We start from the raw sequence: 18,796 nt of genomic DNA, 5'->3' as shown, positions 1-18,796 counted from the left end.
GACAGCGGGTTGGTTAGCGCTCTTGAGGGCGGGGCTCTTCGTGCTTCCCGCACGGCGATAGGCTCCCGCCAGGGCTGAGGGGGCGGGCGGTGGCGGGCGGCGCAGGGAGCGGGGCCATGGGCAGCGTGCGCTGGGCCTTCCCCTGCGGCGCATGGCGGCCCCGGCGCCGCGAGTGGCTGCTGGCCGCGCAGCTGGTGCAGCCCGAGGAGAAGGAGCGCATCGGCCAGTTTGTCTTTGCCCGAGATGCCAAAGCCGCCTTGGTACACGGGGAGCCGGGGCGCGGTTGTCTCTGTGCGCAGTCAGCCTTGCCCAAATTCCTGATTTGTCGTAGGAAAACGTGCCGTGCGAGGCATTTCGGGGATGTAAAGCTGAAGGATAAGATTTGTATAAAAGTATGAAGCTCTGCCGCACTGAGGAGCCAGGAGGGAAGGCAGGCTGCTGTCAGTAGTTACTCTGAAAGACTTCACCGCTTCTAAGTCGTGATATCAAGTCAGGAGACAAAATCAGCGTACCCTGAGGGACTCTGCATAGGGCATCGGGGTAACCACCACGAGAATAAAGCTGTTTTACAAGATCCGGGTGTTAAATCTCGCCTAATAACAGCAATACACGCCTGCTCATTAGTCTGGAAGGAATTATCACTTTTAGCTGTTGAGTATTTAATTTAGTACCTAGGTAGTGAGTAGATGTACTGAAAGGAAGGCTATGGAGATAATTTTACTGCTCAGGGTGGTGTAAAACGTATTTGTCCCATAAAGTATTGTAAATAAGTTATTAAGGTAGAGAAAGGAACTACTGTGTTTTCTCAGTAGTAAGCTGGGACTTTTGTTAATTGTGCTACTAGTGATAATGTATTTGATGGACTCTTCTGCTTAAACTTACTTGACAGAGCTTTTATGAAAGGGAGACATTTAAGTTATTTGGCTAAAACACACACGACATTACTGTTGATATCAACAGTAATAAACCATCATTTTTTAGGCAGGTGGTTTTCTAGCAGCCACATAGCGCAATAACTCTGTATGAATTACTTGTTTTATCTCACAGGCTGGTCGCCTGCTGATGCGGAAATTAATTGCAGAGGAGCTGTGCATACCTTGGAATGAAGTACACTTGCAAAGGACACCAAAAGGAAAGCCTTTCCTGGCCAGTAACTTAGTTGGTATCAACTCAAATTACAACTTCAATGTCTCTCATCAAGGAGATTATGCAGTCCTTGCAGCTGAGCCTGAGCTTCAAGTTGGCATTGATGTTATGAAGACTGATTTACCAGGTAATTCTTTATAGTGACTGAAGCAGGTTCTGCAGTGTTTGAGTACTGAACATTTTCACATTTCCCAAAGAACCAATCTGTGTCCTAGAAATTTAGTGTAATTAGCAGAGAGTGTATGAATGTACTGTGTATTTGGGATTTCTAGCTGTTAAATGCACTACTCGTTTATTTTGAGGTGCATTGTAGGACAGATACAGCCATGTATCCCTCATTTAGAGAAGCAGAACTGTGGGAAAATAAGATCATGAATTCTTCTATCATATGGGCACTACCAGCATCTGCAGATACTTGAATTATGGATTTGCTGTGTGTGAGGCAGACGGCGGGGGTGCATCTTTCCAAACAGGGACAATGGGATCTGTCCCCATGAGAACTTCATACACTGTGTTACTCACTTGTCCCATATGTATGGACATGTTATGTGTCAGCCAACTGGCAACACATATTTGCTATGAATGTTCAGTAATCCTCAGTGAGAGGGGATCCTGAGGAGGGAACTCATGAGGTGCTCTTGGGAAAAGACTGGACTTCACAAACTTTGGTTACTGGCCTACTTATTTGTGTGACATGACTGTATAGGTTATTGAACTTCAGGATCAAAATTAGGATTGTAGCAAAGTGTATTTTTAAATACAGTTTTATGGAGATGATTTATTTTGCAAATGTTCATTAGTGCATAGTCATGGGTTAAAGGAGAGACCTAGTGGGATTTATGATGCACTTGAATTTTGCTTTTTTTAGAATCTTCCTTAAACATTTAACCAGATATGACAGTAGTAATTGTGTTCTTAGAGAATCTTTCTTTGCAGTTTCTGGAGTTGCCCAGCATTTTATGCTGCAAAATACGTTGTGTTGTAAGGGAGAGATTCAGGTAAACCCTGACTGGATAACTTTCCGTCTGATCGCTTTATACCTTTTTAATGATGACTACAAGCGTACAGTTTTGGATTGTCACATTTAGCTAGGATGCAAAGAAGCTTTGCTGCAATCTGAAGTTCTTTCCTGTGACTCACACCTACCGTAGACTCTCAGTCTGAGCATGGTCAGCATGTGAGGCCACAGGACAGCCTTTGGAGGGTCCTCCACCAGAGCTGTTGTGTGTTTTGTGACAGGAATTATGCCAGTGGGTGAGGCTGCTTTGGTACAGGGCCACACCAGACAGGACTGCAGTAACACAGGGCCCAAATAACCAGATTAAGCTTGAAGCTGGTGCTTTTATCATAGCGCTCTCAGGCAGAGCAAGCAAGGTGATGTCCTGGCTGTGTCTCCCCGCAGCATCTTGCACACCCTTGCACAGCCTGTTTGCTGGGAGAGCAGAGTTACAGAGAAGGCCTCGATGCTGTGCAAACGCTGCTGATTCCGGTGTGGTATCAACACTGGGTTCATAGACCTAAAACACAGCACTCCACAGGCTGCCATGGAAAAGGTAACTCCTGGACCCAGTATCCTTGGAAACACTCTGGGCTGCCACTGGCCTTACCGCAGGACTCAATTTTAATTCCTCATTCCAAAAAGTTTCTAGTTTCAGCCGGTAAATAGTGAAAATCAAAACATTTAAGCGCTTGTATATGAGGTTTTTCTTGGAAACCGCAAAATTCAAATTTATACAGAAAAATCGAAAAATTTATATGTGGAAATAGGGATATTTTACATCCTCTACTGGTAGTTTATGCAAGTGTAAATGTAGCTGGCATTTTAAAGGCATGTTGACAATGTCCAGCTGACAAGTTTTATGAAGCTTGTTAAACTTTATTTCTGACTGAGTAATACTTTGAAATCTGTTACAGACAGGCTTTAGTGGTTTTGGGAGATGCTGGTGAACAGTGAAAGATTACTCATATGTCTTCCTTTTTGTAATTATAATTTGTATTTTTGAAACAGAAATAAGATAGTAATGGAAATGTAATAATTATATGTGGGAAAGAGAGCCAGTAAATAAGTAATATTAAAGATAGAACTTCATATTACAGAGACTATAACTTAAAGCTGGCCATCTTTTCACCTGAAATTTTACTGAGGAAGATTTTTCTCTTAGTAGAATCACCTGCAACTCTTTTTTGTTGCTGGGCTATGAATAGGTAACACTGACTTTACTACTGACTTATTTTTTCTGATAGTTCCACTGAGTGGTGCTCTTGTTCTGCACTTGCTAAGTACATTATATTTCTGAAGGAAGATCTACAATAAATCTCTTTCCTTGGAACAGATACAGGACAAAGAGTTCTCTATGAACAAAGTACATTTCAGTAGGTTTGTTTGGTTATTTTCAAATGCTTATTTAAATACAAAGTTTTTAATCTTGTGATGTTATCCAACATCATCTTGATTGAGGTCTCTAGTATTGTAACTCTTATATTCCTTTATTGTTCAACCAGTGAGCATGCAAAATCTGCAGTGCAGATATAAAAGAGTATAATGCAGCTGAAAGTTTTGAGAAGTCTACTGTTTGTGTGCTGCTATGTAACAAAGAGCCCTGGTGCATGTAAACATTTTATGTCACTTCTTAATGCATCCTATGTATTTTGTTTTACTTGTTATTTGTGAGAAGCTGGCTCTTTCCATGTTACTTGTGCTTCCTTATTAAAATCTGAGAAGTGAAACTACTACAGGACATAGCCGCCTTCAAAGGTGAAGGCAGGCCTCACTAGAAGCTATTCTTACTGCTGCAAAAAGCAGCAGTTCTACAAAAGTTCCACAAGTGTGCAACAGCTGATCACTTTTCCTCTATTCAGATATTGAAGTAAATACTGTAGTGATGGTAGAAAAGGAAAATATCCTCTTCAGGTATTCTGTGTTGTTGCCTTTTGATTATCTGGCAGGTTATTTTGGATTTAGATAAGTCTTTCAGTTTAATTGCTTTTGATGAATTACAGAGATCAATAATTATTTTCTGCTCTTTAGATCAGTTTAAGGTGAGCTCTTGAGTCATTTGGAAAACTGCACACTTTCCTGTAAATTTGTTTGTAGGAGTGTCTGTGGACATTTGGCCAGGTAATGCGTATGAGTTTATTTTAAGCCTTTCAAAAAAGAAATGAGAAGTGTTCTCACAGTACTGTTAACTCTTGTGGAAAAGAGCTGGTGTTTGATTTTTTAGTTTATGGAAAAATTCTGCAACAAGTGTCAACTTGGTTTGAGTGGTGTGTGGGATGTTGATTGACCAGTCACTTAAGCCCTGTAAAGTAGAACGTTTTCAGAAACTTAGGAAATAATTATAGCTTAATAAATATTGCCTTGAGCATTTGAAAAAAGTTTAGATCTTAGGCTCAAGAGCTTTCCTGCTGTGAAAGTGAATTTCTTTTCACTACTGCAATTTTTTAGCTTAGATGGATTTGCAAAGATAAATAAACAGTTCATTCCGTATGTTTGAAAATCAGCCTGCAATCTTTCTTACATATCCCACTATATTTACTTTGATCCAGATGTCTCCAATCTCCATTTTATTCCAGAATTAAATATTTGACATGCTACTGCATGAATTAGCTTTTCTCATTAATATTTTGATTTTATGCTAGACTTGCTTGTTAAAAGACACAAAAGGGTAAATTTTCTGCATGTGAGTTTCAGAAAAAAATTAATTTGATCTAAAAATACTCAAATAAATGCTTTTTTAAGAAAGTAGGCTATTATGTGCAAACACCTAATTATTTGAAACTGGTTTTCTCTGAGGCAAGGAAATATAAAAAAAGAACTTGACTCATTTTTCTCTTTTCGTTCTCATTATAACATTATTGAGGTGAGATAATGCAAGAGATGATGGAGCTCTTCAAATCAGAGACAGGTCAAATATGTATATAAGTCCCACATGAGGAAGCGAAATACTGTATTTCAGTCTAGCTCGTGGAGGAAAGCTCTCTCCAGACAGTTTTAAACTTTGTGCTGTTAATTTTGGTGTATTCCTAAGCCTAATTGAGTTAGGCTCACCTACATCATAGTTCAGATATTTGGCATGTCTTTTAGCGAGCAGCCATGTTCACTTTCTTGAATTGCAATCCTTGTTTAATTGCTTCATTTCAGTTTTTCAATAAGAATTTCCTTACCTAGAAATAAATTCCAAATCAGATTGTTTAAGGTAAAGGTAAATCATCTTAAAGACAAAAGCACTCTAAAGAACAAAGTTTTAACTGTCCCTGGTTTTATTGTTGTATTTCAGTAAGTCTTGTGGCAGCAGTCAGTATCTAATCCATTACTGCTAGACATAATCACCAAATTGTTAGCTGATGTTACAGGTTTAGGTGTGTGGTGCACTGCTTGGAATGAAGAAATTAACAAAGGGTTTGATTTAAATATTACTTATTACAGATCAAAGGAGTAATAATTTATAAATATTATATATGATGTAAGCACATCATTTTTAGATGTGAAGGATGCTAAAACAGCTGATATCCTTGTTGAGCTAAAGAATCACAGTCATGTTATGCACTTACACTGAGTAAACAGGGAGGCATTTCTTTGTTCTTGTTCTGTTTGCAGCTGGGAAGAAACAGCCATCTTAAACGTGTTCTTAAAGAATGTATAATGTATAGCAATTTCATTGTTGTGCTTTATTCACGTTTCTACCACAGTTTTAACCAGGAATTACACAATTCTGTAATTGATAAAGCAATCTTCTCTTTAAAGGAAAATTTCTTTATTTTACAAAGAAACACTCTTAATCCTTTATGACAATTTATTTAATACAAAAATGTGAAACCATTTGGATTAAAATATAAACTGGTGGCAAAATGCAGAACTACAAAATTAGACTGTGAAGAATGTATGTTTAAAATGAGGGATACACCAGCCATTAGGAAAAGAAAAATCCTAAACTAGGGGCTTTTATTAAAAAAAAGAGTTGGAATATAGAGTAACTGTAAAAATGCTTGTCAGATTGTTTTGGTGTTGTGGTTTGGTTTTTTTTTTTTTTCATTCTGAACATTGAATTTACAATAATCACAATTTGTTACTAAACTGGTGTTTTGGGAAATTAAGTTATACAGTCACAATGAGCAGCTAAATAAAACTGATTTTTTTTTAACAAATTTAAAGGCTTTTCAGCCTTTGACAGTTACCTTTGGCTTTCCAAATGAAGAATGTGAAACAGAAAACTCTGATCCAAGGACTAAGGTTATGTAATTACTGTGTAGGTGTTTAAAAACTGCATTTTGAGTTTCTTGCTAGCACTGCCCAGTTCCAATAGCTTCAGCTCTACAGATACATATATTTGTTGCAAGACTGCAATGTAGAAGTTGACTCTATTTTGTGTTGTCAGCAGTTCATTTGGGTATTGACTGTACAGGTATTACAGTTTGGAGCCCTTACTGGTTTCAAGGTTGTGAGACAGTCTTTTAGAGACAGACTTGCAGATTTTTTTTTTTTGTACTGACGTAGGAAATGCTAGAAACTTACCTTAAATATTTCACAACTCTTCTCAATGAATATAAGAAAAAAATAGCCCCAGCTGTATTTCCCTAATCTGTTTCATTTCTCAGAGAAATTCTGATTTTCAACCAGGCAAATATTTTTATATTTCCTAGATAAAGATGATATGTTGCTTATGTTATGTCAGGTTTTCAGGAGTGTTTAGGGTTGGGAGACATTTGCTAGTTCCACAGGTAGGTATTTTCTTTCCATTTACTGAGTTGGTGCTGGGAATTTTAGACATTCATAGCGATTATGTGCTGTGTTGTATTTTGATAGAAAATCCAATTTTGCAGTGTATTAAAAAGTTATTACTTGCCCTGCACAGTTTTCCGGTTCCTTCATCAGACTTGCTGGGTTCTGTGTTAAGCATGTATATCTTCCTTTTTCTTTCCTAGTAAAAACAAATTTAATAAAAGCAAAGCAAACACTTGCAATGATATCTACAAGAGTAGATACAGCTGATACAGGTGAATAGACCATTGAAGTTCAGTTTTTCATCTGTGGGCCTCTGCTTTTTCATCTGCTTTTGCCATGTTGCAGCACATTTATCTTCCACTTGCATCTTTTCTTGTATATATTGGCTGGATAAAAGAGTGCTCCTGTAGTGGCAAAATTTAATTTGTGTGATGTTAAGGGGATGGATGTGGGGGGACAACATGCCAGTGACTAGCAGACTGCTGTCTCTTCTCTGTGGGAAGACCAAACAAAGCAAAACATGCTGGATTTTAGCTGTCAAGTGGGACAAACAGTCTTTCATCTGCTGGCAAGCCAAACAAAAGGCTTTATAAAGTTTTGGTTTTTTTGATTTTTGTTCATTTGTTTTTAAAGAATGTCCTTATGTAGGAGAGATTGATTCTCAAATTTAAAACACCAATACTACTTCTGTCAAGTGGGGTTTTTAGGACTTCATTATTAAGGGGGAAAAGAGTGAAGGATGGTGTACAGACAGAGGTCTAAGGGAAAGGTCTAAATGTGAAAATAAGGGATATTTTTACTGCATTTGAAGGGATATTTTTACTGCATTTGGCTGTGCAATTCATGTTCTGGGACAGACTTCTGTTCAGTGTTCCTACTTCTGCCATTAAAGAGCAACTCTGTTGCTCACTGGATTCATTTACTGCATAGGATATCCTGAGGTTGAAGGACATGGTCCCAGAGTGTGTGTCTCAGTACTGAGGACTATTTCCACACAGTACTGAGGACTATTTCCACACCAAATTTAGAGGAGACATCTCTCATCAGACTCTTTAAAGGAAACCAGCTCAGTTTGAATCAGCTTCTGCTTTCTAAGGTCACAGAGCTTCCCAGGAAAAATTTGCATTAGTCAGATCAAGGAGGTGTTAGAAAGTGTGAATCATGTTGTGAAATTCATGTGGAAGATGAGGATGACTTCGATACTGAGACTTGGCTACCCTTTTACCCAGTAAAATATTTTATATACCAAGTACTGGTGTATAAACTGGATTCCAATGCAACCCCAGGTTCTGCAGTGTTGATAGCTTCTTAAAGATGGGCCTACATTCCCTATAATTATCCTGTCACTAAACACCTAACTCTTCCTGCTTGATAAACTGTGAAAGGGAGATCTGCTATTGTGATTAAATCTCCTTTTTTTTTTGCTTATCTTTTTTTGTGGACTAGTAAATTATATTAAGTTGTAGGTTTTCTTTAAAATGGTAATTTTAAAGCAAAGGATTAATTGCCAAAGATTTCAGTCAATATCTCTGAATATGTAGAAAGACCACTAGTATATTATTTCATAAAATGTAATAAAACTTCTCAGAGATCTGGTGGCTTGGTAGTACTAGGTAGAGTAAGACTGTAGGTGGTCAGACACCACCTGGACTCATTGTTTTACATCTGTAGTTGTGTCCTCATGACTTGCTTTATAAAGGAAAGTGTATTTTTATGTTTATTTAGATTTTGGGGGTTGTCTTCTAGTGTGATGCAGCATAAGTTCTTATTTTATTACTGCTCGTTTTCTTATTTGCTATCACTATTTAGTTGTAAGTGTATTTTTCTGAAAGAATTTGAGGTCCCCGAGTCATATTAGTGATTAAGACCTTTTGTATTTTAAATGCTTTTATTTTCTCCTCTCAGAAGTAAGCTTAAACCATGAGCTTGAACCCAGATGTGTTTTGACTGCAAGCTCTTCAATAGCAAGTGTTTATTCCACCTGAATGTTTGGCGTGGAAAGAACATGTAGAAATATTCTGGAGTCTGAACAAAATTTGAGAGGATCTGGAATTATTTTTTGAATTTTTTAGAATAAATGACAAAAAGCATGAATCCGTTGCAGACAGTGTGCTACTTGTCTTTAAATTGATCAGCTATGAGGTATGCTGTTAACAGTTTTTAATTTTATTTTGGGGTTTTTTTAACCAAGTCATAGCTGCTGTTTTTCCAGTCAAGTTTTAGAGGTAGAGCTGTCTAAGCCATTATGACTCTTTACTTCTGTTGTTTTACATTGACTGTCAAGGCAGCTTGCTCTAAATCTTCATCACTGCTGTTAGACCCAACCACATCAACACAACTGAAACCTTAGCAGTTTCTCTAATATTGCAGAGACTTAATGATGCTATCTGCAGAGAAAATATCAAACATTATCAAATTATTTCAGTATCTTTATGACTGAATTTTCCAGATTAACATTTTTATAATGTGCAAAATGTTGAGTAATTGATAAGAGGCAATGTCAAATTTTCAGGCATTTTAGAGTTAGTGCTTCTCTGGAGTATGCCAAGATAAAACACATCAACGTTAACAGAACAAGAATAGATGTTTAACATACATATAATTGGGAGAATTGCAGGATACTGACAGGAAGTGTGGAGGTCAGAGAATGTAAATCCAATTTCCAATTCACACGAAAGCTGTGTGAGCTAGTAGATTGAGAAAACATGCATTGTTAATGTTCTATCTGGTTCTTGTAAGTTAGCCATTTATCTCGCTAATTATTTGCCTTGTGTTGTTTCTAAACGTCTGTACAAGGGTTAGTTGGTATTTATAAACAATTAGGGCTTGGGCATCTGTTGCAGCAGACATGTTTTGTCTGTGTCAGGTCAGTTTGGTTTCCTTTAGAGACAGTAAAATGTGATCAAGTATGGTCCTACACCAAAAGGATTGTCAGCCTAAGCATCCTGGACTTGAAACATTCATCCAATACAGTTGGTTAGTTTAGAAGCTTCATAGCTGTCTTGTGTTTCACACTATTAGGTAGATTGAGCTGTTCACACTTCAGTTGTTTGTTTTTCTGTGTATGAGATGTCACACTGCCACTTTACCTGTTTTCCATCTGAGAGTGAACTGATTGTATTGATTAGATAATTGGTTCTTAATCACTGACCTGTTTCTTTTATGCAGTTCAAGTTGGTGAGGAGGCTGTTTGCCTTCTGGGATTTGTTTCATATTTTTGTTTTGAGTGTTTGTTGGATTTGATTTTGTTTGTTTGTTGTTTTTTTTTCAGGAGATTAGTTGATCAATGAGCTGGCAGTAGTAGCTTTATAAGCTAGTTTGTTTGTATCTGACCAAACCTAGTTGAAGACTGTAAACTCATAAAACCAGAAGTGAAGATGGTCGGTCACCTACTCTTCTCATTGTTTTTGAGAATGCATGACATGGTTTTAATACTTACTGGGTACGAGTTTGTACCCTGCCTTTGTGAAGTATACACTGTATTACCAGAGCTGACTTATGATTAACCTGATGTTTGTAAAAATGTGAAAAAATTATGTACTAGCCTTACAGGTAGTAATTTTCACTATTAATAGCATCAGAGTTTGCATAGGTCTTAATTCTGATTGCCTTCATCTTCCTACAAAAGCAGCTTGTTGGGATTCTTTAGCAGGCAGAAAAATGGGGGGAAATTACGGTGTATTTATGTACTATTTCTACAGTGCATTTGCAAACAGGACTAGAGAATATAGTCTGTTTTCTTATTTTTCACTCCTGCCTCTTTTTAAAATCAGTCTTTTATATCTGGTCTGTGGCATTACTGTTCTACAGGGAAAAATCAAAGTATATTTTTTGCCTAGTCTTTAAAAATTTTTGACAGAAACCTAGTTGTCATTGCCATGGAAAACATGGCATTATGTATTTTGCTCATGCAAAAAATACAGAGACATATGCACACATATGAACACACTTACCTGCATATAGCATGGTTACTTTCCAGGCTTAATATTGGAGTATTTTTTCCAGTATCACTCTTCCTGAAATTTCCAGGGTGTTATGTGCTTCTTATTTAATGAAGAAACTTAACTTTAGATTTAGATCTTATTTTTAATGACTAGAAGGCAGTTTTTGAAAGATTACTCAGTTTATATTCTTAAGGAGCTAATGTACTTAAAAGTTTATTAACGAGGCATGTATTTTAAAATCAGAGAGGGCAATATAATTAATGCTCAGCATTAAAAGGAATTAGTTTGTTATTTTTAAGAATTCTATTTCCTGACATAGGCAAGTAAGAAGTACTTACTTAAGAAGTCAGTTTATTTCTCAAACAATTTGACAAGGGGGAGCTACTTCAGAAATGCAAATTTAAAACCAAATATTTAATTGCTATATGGACTTGTTCCAGTTCTTTCCAAGGAAGTTTTTTTATAAATTGTGGCAAGTAGTTGGCCACAACTTAAGGCTGTTTTTTAAAATCAAACTAAAAGCAAAAAACATACCATTTAAACAGAAACTTTCTGCTGCTTCTAGTTTTGTCCCCTTCAAATATCTCCTGTGTCATGAGACATTGAAGAGGGTTTAGCAAAGGGCCACCAAAGTGTTTAGGGGATTGGGGAACTTGACTGATGTAGAAATGCTGATGGAGCTGGGTTTGTTGAACCCGAAGAGGTGAAGGTTCTGAAGAGGGGAATCTAATCATAGCCTCCCTGAAATGTAGCTGCAGAGAGGACGTGCATAGCTGTCTTCATGAGGGTGCACTGGAACTGGGCAAAAGGCAGCAGGCTCAGGCTGCTTCAGGCGGAGTTCTGTCTCTGTAGAACAAGTCTGCACCATGAGAACGGTAGAATAGTGGACTAGGTTCCCCAGAGAAGGGGTGAAACACTCTGCTTGACAGAGCACTGGGTAACCCAACATAAGGCTCTGTTTTTCGCCAGAAGGTTAGACCAGGTGGTCTCCAAAGGTCCTTTTCAACCTACATTTTCTCCATTGTGCTGTGAATCTGTCTCTGATACTGAAGCAAATATGGGGAAATGGACTAGGCAGGCTGTGGTACTGCAGGTAACTTGTTAAGAATAGGAATCCCAAGTCCTCTGATCTATTCCTCAGAGCAAAGCAGCTGTACTGCTAAGGAAACACGGAGTGAGTGCACTTAGGGACAAAGCGGTGCCCAAGCTTTTCAAAGGAGGAACACGGCAGACGGTGGGAGTGGAGGGGAAAGTGCTGTGTGAATTTGAACTTGATTGTTGAGAAGGGTAGCTGAACAGTTGAAGAAACCTAGGACAAGAAAAGGGGTGAACAATGAGGAAGAAAGCAGTAGCATATGGGTTTGATATGCACTTGGTGTACAAAATGGTTTAAGCATCAAGTGTATTCACCACATGCAGGACTGACAAAGCAGGAGCCTTTATGTACCTGTACATGCTGAAGGTAGTGTAATGTGAATAGTCTTGGGTGGTTTTCTCTGGTAGTCCTGGGTTATTGAAAGGAGGACAACTCTGAAAGTAATAGAGAAGGAAGCATACACCAGAACATTCTGGAATGTTTTGTAGTTTGAATTACAAGAACAGGCTGGGGCCTCACCACTGTTGTCTTAAATGTTCAGGAAAAGAGAGAAGGGGAAAAGAAAAGTGGATTGTCTAGAGCAGGTATTAATGTAGTTATTTGGTTGTAAAACGGGCCATACAAACACAGAGGTGAAAGAAAATACCTTTCTCCAAGTTCAACAATTCTTTTTCTTTTTTCTTTTTTTTTTTGTTTCAGAGAAGTTGGATTGTGTAAGTAGATGGATATGTAATTTGCTTTGATAATTCATCAAGGCATACTTAACATTGTGGTTGCTTTTTTCTTCTACTGTTGCTTTCTCCAGAGGGAAGTTAGTCCTGTCCTTAGACTGTTCTGGATCATTCCATTAGTCAAGTGCTGCAACTGTCAACAAAAGTCTGCCTTAAGGTGTTCACTTTAAAATGCGATTGAGGGCATCTCTGAAGTGTCACTGCCATGTCTTCTGGGATGTGTATGTCAGATAACACTTTGCAGTATGGTTTGGAAATTGTGAGAAAACCTGTATATGTGCATTAGTGTAGCATTAGTTTGTTCAGAGCAGTTATTACTGCTGCCATTACCCGTTTTTATTTACTGCTTAGATAGCTGTAGAAGACAACCACTTTATTGAGAAGGCTTGATGCCTTTACCTCTGGTTTAGGATGGGGAACACGAGCATAGAAAAGGAAAGTTCCTTGCCCAGTCAACCCAAAGAATTATTGGCAGAACTACAGTTAGAATCTGCATCTTAAGCAGTTATGTAGTGACTGGGTTCTTCAAAGTAGCATGGTATTGGGAGGGGGAAAATGTTTTGGATTAAATATGACTAATATTATATTTTTAGTAAGAACATTGAGTAACCTATCAAAGAAATTGTCTCAATATGTGGAATTGTCTCTATCCAGATTTTTATTATCCCTACTAGAAAAGACATTGTTTTCTGCCATTGTCTCTTTAGCCGCCTGTAAGCCAAGTTGGACTTGGATGCTTGCGTGGAATACTGATTGACATAGTCTATGGGTAGCCAAGCTTGTAGCAAGGTCCATAGGTTTCAGTGTACCATAGAAATGCCATTGATCCATATAACCACACACTGCAGTGTCTTCAGTAAGGTAAATTTAGACTAGTGGGGGAAAATGGTGTAGCCCCCAAAGAGCTGCTGCAGTGCCACACAGCTGTGATTATTTTTAGAGGAAGCTTAAATGTAATCTAAGGATTTGAAGATTTGGTAGTTTGAGGCTGGGTTTTTTGGAGGATTTTTTTGTCTTGGTATAGTTCTTACTGTTGTTGTGGGCACCTCTCTACCCACGTTTTTCTTCCAGAATAAATCCATTCCAGTAGCTTAATATGTATGTGATAAATTCAGAAGACTGCTTCTACGAGTGCTTAAAAAAGTGTTTCTTCTGCATCCCAGCATGCAAGGGTGGGAGGCAGAATAGCTTGATAAATTTTGACAAACAGCATGCTATTTTATAAAATGTTACTAGATCAAGCTGTCAGATGCCAGAGACTGTATATCCTACTTTTGTAGAATATAAATTGAATATAAATTTTTTATGTTTTATATAAATTATCATTGGTTAAATACTTTGCCTTTTAGAGAATGCTGGAATACTGCATCCTGAACCACCATCAGCTCACTGCTGTGAGGCTGTATAAATCCAAATTGTGGAGCAGAGTTGGTTCATAATTTTTTTTCTTACGAGTTTTTTTCTAGAGCAATAATGTGAGGTAATTAATTTGCTTATTATTACTACTCTGTTAAAATGTCTGTAAATATCTCTGTCTGATTTATAGGTAGTAGCTCAATTCCAAATTTCTTTCACATAATGAAGCGACAGTTTACTGAAACAGAGTGGGATGTAATCAAGTCAATGAGTAATGAATGGATGCAGCTGGATATGTTTTATCGGCACTGGGTAATACTTCTTTTCCTATTTAATGTCTGCAAATGTTCACATTCTTTTCTGATTTAATGTTTTTATTTTCATTATAGTAAAAATGTAATATTTTTGTATTTCCGTGGAATCATAGAATGGTTTATGTTGGAAAAGACATCTAAGATCATCTAATCCACCACTAAACTATGTCCCTAAGCACCACCTCTACCCATATTTTAAAGAATTTCAGGGTGACTCAGCCACTTGCCTGGGCAGCTTGTTCCAATGCTTGAAAAACTATTTGATGAAAAAATTTCTCCCATTATCCAATCTAAACTACCCTGGTACTTCCTGATACCATTTTGTGTGAAGATATTCTTGGACTTTATATTTTAGTGATTATTTTAATATCAGAATAACTGTGAGAACCATGGTACAGCTGACATTTCCAATGGTATTTATTAGTAGTTTTAAACACAAAACCAGAACAAGGTAAAGCATTCATATCTGTATGTGCCACTGAGTAATTTCAGTTGCATATTTATTTTAATGCAGAAGGTTAAGCTGGGTATAAACTATGCTGATAACTTTTTCTCTTGATAATTTCATCAGTCTACCCTCACATTTACAGTAGTGTAAGTCTTAAATTTATTTTATTTGCAATGTGTGCTCAGAAGTAATGTTTATAGAGCAGTAAATAGCAGTTTAAAAAACAGTTTGTAGCCAGTGTAAATAAATATTTTTCTGTCTTTTAGGCGTTAAAAGAAAGCTTCTTAAAGGCCATTGGAGTTGGAATTGGCTTTAACTTGCAGAGAATTGAATTTAATGTGTCTCCATTGCAACTGGAAATAGGGAAGGTGTACAAGGAGACAAAAATGCTTCTGGATGGAGAAAAAGAAGAGGAGTGGACATTTGAGGTAAAGAAAATGTTTTCACAAGTGATAAGCAGTCTCAACTCCTTATTGTTGCATTGCATGTTTGATTTTTTTTTTAATTACAGCTTTGCATCTTTCCTCTGTAGAACCCCAATAAGCAGTCTCAACTCCTTATTGTTGCATTGCATGTTTGATTTTTTTTTAATTACAACTTTGCATTTTTCCCCTGTAGAACCCCGCTGAGTTTATATTATCAAAACTTAGACTATAAATCTGCAGCATTTTAAATATTTTTTTAAATTGCAAAGACACCCCATAGAAGGATTAGTCATAATGTATTTTTGTTTTTTCCTGTGCCTGGAATATATTTCCTGCACTCTGGGAAGGACATTCCTATGCAGGACATTCACAGAAATATATTCAGGCCTGATTTCTTGCACAGATCTAAGATTTTAAAGTTCTTCATCAGTTGGTCTAGAATTTTTGGTCTCAGTAGTCTGAATCTTGGAGTTGAAGCTTTTGTTTTCCTTCTTCAGAGTTATTGGAGCTTATCACTAAAACATCTATCCTTTCAGATTTGGTAAGAAATTATCAGTATCATCTCATGTAGTTTACAAGATACGTAGGGGAAAAACTGATAGGGACATGTTTACTGAGGGACCTGGAACTGCTGGGTTAACAGTTGGACTTGCTGGTGTTGAAGGTGTTTTCCAGCTGAGATTATTCTGATTCATAATGATCTCAAATTATTTAATTACCTAAAAAACAAGCTTTTAAAACAAAATAAATGACCTCATACCTCTACACCCCAGAGGCATGTTTGTTTAACCCCTTTAAACAAAGCAAAAAATGGAACAAACTGTCAATTGCACTTTTCAGTAAGATTATTCAGTTTCAAATGCATATTTGCATTTTGAAAATACCTGTGTTGTTGGAGACAGCTCTTCCAGTAGAGCTGTCTAAATGACAAATTTCTGCTGTATATTTATTTTCTTTAGTACATAAACTACACATACCCTGTGCACGTGGTCTGAAAGCATGAATGTTCCAGTAATATTTAATTTCAGAGTATGAGTTTCTTTCCTCACAGTTCATTCCTTCATTCAGCATTCTTGTCCACTTTGGGTTTTGTGTTACAAGTCTATGCATACTAAATCAGTCCTCTTACTCAATTCCTGTGTAGTGTAGCAATATTAGCATGTCATGAAATTCACTTATTGGAATTACACTTGCAAAGGAAGTTATTGGGAAAGCCTAAGTGATAGGTCTTGTACCCGAATGCTTTCTGTGTTGCTGCAGTGTCCCATGGCCAAGGGAACAACTGCCTGTCTTCATTGCCCGCTAGAACTCCTAATTTTGGACTTTGATGTGCCTGTGGTTGATTGACAGAAATAGCCTGAAGATGTAATGCTTTCTGTGTTGCTGCAGTGTCCCATGGCCAAGGGAACAACTGCCTGTCTTCATTGAATTCTAGAACTCCTAATTTTGGACTTTGATGTGCCTGTGGTTGATTGACAGAAATAGCCTGAAGATGTTGATGCAGATAGCTCCCTGTAATGCTTAATGCTTTCTAATTGTTTGGATTTTCCATATTACTTAGTAATTACTGCTAGAACATTCATGCAGTTTTTGTCTGAGGAATGTCTCCACTTCCATGCTTGCCAACCTGCTTCCCAGGAATGCAGCATTATAATGAGGTAGATTCCTGTATTTTAGAGAAAGGGCTTAATATCAAGTTTCCTTTAAATACAGGCTCAATTGGGATATAATTTCATTTAAATGACAACATTCATTAAAATTAAATAAATAAAATATTTTGCAGTTACCAATCTCTGGAGAGCCAAAAATTAAGTGTTGCTTTACTCTTTGGTCTCTTCTCAAGTTTTTTTAAATTTTGTGTCCATGTTCTTACTTAGAAAAGTTTGGGGGTTTTTTTGTATCATCAGATTTTTGAAATAACTTTTTAGTTGAAAACACTAATTTGGAGAAATCGGAAAGAGTCACTTGTAAGACTACGTATTATTCATACAGTCTTTTCCTTAGGTTGCCTGTTGTGCCAATTTTACTTTAGGGAGCTTTTTCTATCAAATAGAAAAAAATATTGACCTCACTTTTACATTTCAGAACTGCCTATATCTTAGTGAAAGAAAATGATCAAAGAGAGCAAGGCTGTTTAAAATTCAATTATCACATATTTTTGATTTATTCATTTCAGTTTTAAAGAGAAGCTAATTTACTTAAAATGGAAGGGAGACACAAAGGGGATTTTATCCATTTAAATTGCACAAAATATTCTGAAATGTTCTTCAGAAAGTACCATGTAATATGAAAAAGATAACTTTAAATTCATAAAGACCAGGAAAAGATCCTCCACCTTACACTTGTCATAACTAAAAGGTCAAGAGAAATACTAATGAATCAGAACAAATCAAAGTTGACACTTTTTAGACACCCTGTAACTGTTCACAGTTGGAGCAAAGCCAATTCAAATTGGAGATAGAATTTTTTATGAACATTGCAAAGAGGTTTGTCTTATTTCATTGTAAATACCAATTAACTACTATGTTATGTAGTTGACTGTGTGTTCTCCTTTTACCAAGGGTTTAGTTTTGCTCAAGGTATCTTTGCCCTCATTCACACCCCACATTTTTTGGCTTGAATGGAAGGCAGTTGATCAGAAACAGACCCTTCTTGTTTGGTGTCCTTTCCTTGATGGAAGGATTTAGCTTTGGAGCCTTGTTTTTTATATTAGTCTAGAGAGTGCTATGCAGATTCCCTTTAGCTGTTTTGGAAGGAGTTGGAGGAAAAAAAGCTTTGTTTAAAAGCATCAATTTAATTTTAAGATATGTCTGCTATATGTGTTGAATATGCTTTATTCATATGGATGGTACATACTTCCCTCATTTTAAAAAGGTGACTTTGTTTAGCAATAACTAAAGGACAGCTAGGCCAGTGAAGAGTGATAAGAGTATTTTGTCAGGGTGTTGATTTAGGATGGAGTCATTATGATGATGGTGATGATGATTATTATTATTATGGGTAATTCTTTATGCTCAGTTTACTTCTTTTGAAGAAAATAAACTTGGAAAATTGTCCTAGTTTCATATCTGGTACAGTTAATTTTCTTCTTAGTAGCTGGCATAGTCCTGTGTTTTGAATTCAGGATGAGAATAGTGCTGTTAACACATTGGAACAAAGTCAAGGACTCCAGTTTCTCATAGTGCCCTGCAAGTGAGGAGGCTGTGTGGTATGAGCTGCCTACTACTACGACAAGAATGAAGTAGTAGTTAATTCTAGTAAAAACAGAAGAAGTTTATTGAAAACAGTTTTGAAAAGTTCCATCATTTAAAGAGATAAATGTAAGTTTATAAGATAGACAGATTTGTAGCAGATCTTATGTATGAAAAAATATATTGGCACAGGAAAAGGTTTCCCAGAGAAGTTGTGGATGTCCTGGATGTGTGTAAGGCTAGATAGGATGGGGCCCTGAGCAACCTGGTCTAATGCAAGGTGTCCCTGTCCAAGGCAGGGGTGTTGGAACGAGATGATCTTTGGCTTACATTGGAAGGAACCTCATTCTTTGAAATTATGAAAAATAGATTCCTAGTTAGTGATTTGCAAAATGTTAAATGTATTTGTGACCCCTTCCTTAT

The 18,796-nt window shown here is 37.0% G+C and overlaps 1 protein-coding gene across 1 annotated transcript in view; it reads left to right on the top strand.

Moving 5' to 3' along the window:
• The first annotated feature begins 92 nt into the window (after positions 1-92).
• AASDHPPT (aminoadipate-semialdehyde dehydrogenase-phosphopantetheinyl transferase) overlaps positions 93-18,796 on the top strand; it is a 29,349-nt gene continuing 10,645 nt past the window's right edge. The window contains exons 1-4 of the mRNA XM_039718710.1: positions 93-260; positions 1,048-1,273; positions 14,186-14,307; positions 15,024-15,185. Of these exons, the coding sequence (XP_039574644.1) occupies positions 117-260; positions 1,048-1,273; positions 14,186-14,307; positions 15,024-15,185 (654 nt within the window). The 5' untranslated portion in view covers positions 93-116. The remainder of the gene's footprint in view (positions 261-1,047; positions 1,274-14,185; positions 14,308-15,023; positions 15,186-18,796) is intronic.

The sequence above is a fragment of the Passer montanus genome, unplaced genomic scaffold (genome assembly GCF_014805655.1).
Source record: "Passer montanus isolate IOZ18808 unplaced genomic scaffold, ASM1480565v1 scaffold4, whole genome shotgun sequence".
NCBI classification, from domain to species: domain Eukaryota; kingdom Metazoa; phylum Chordata; class Aves; order Passeriformes; family Passeridae; genus Passer; species Passer montanus.
This window is presented reverse-complemented; position numbering and strand designations above follow the sequence as displayed.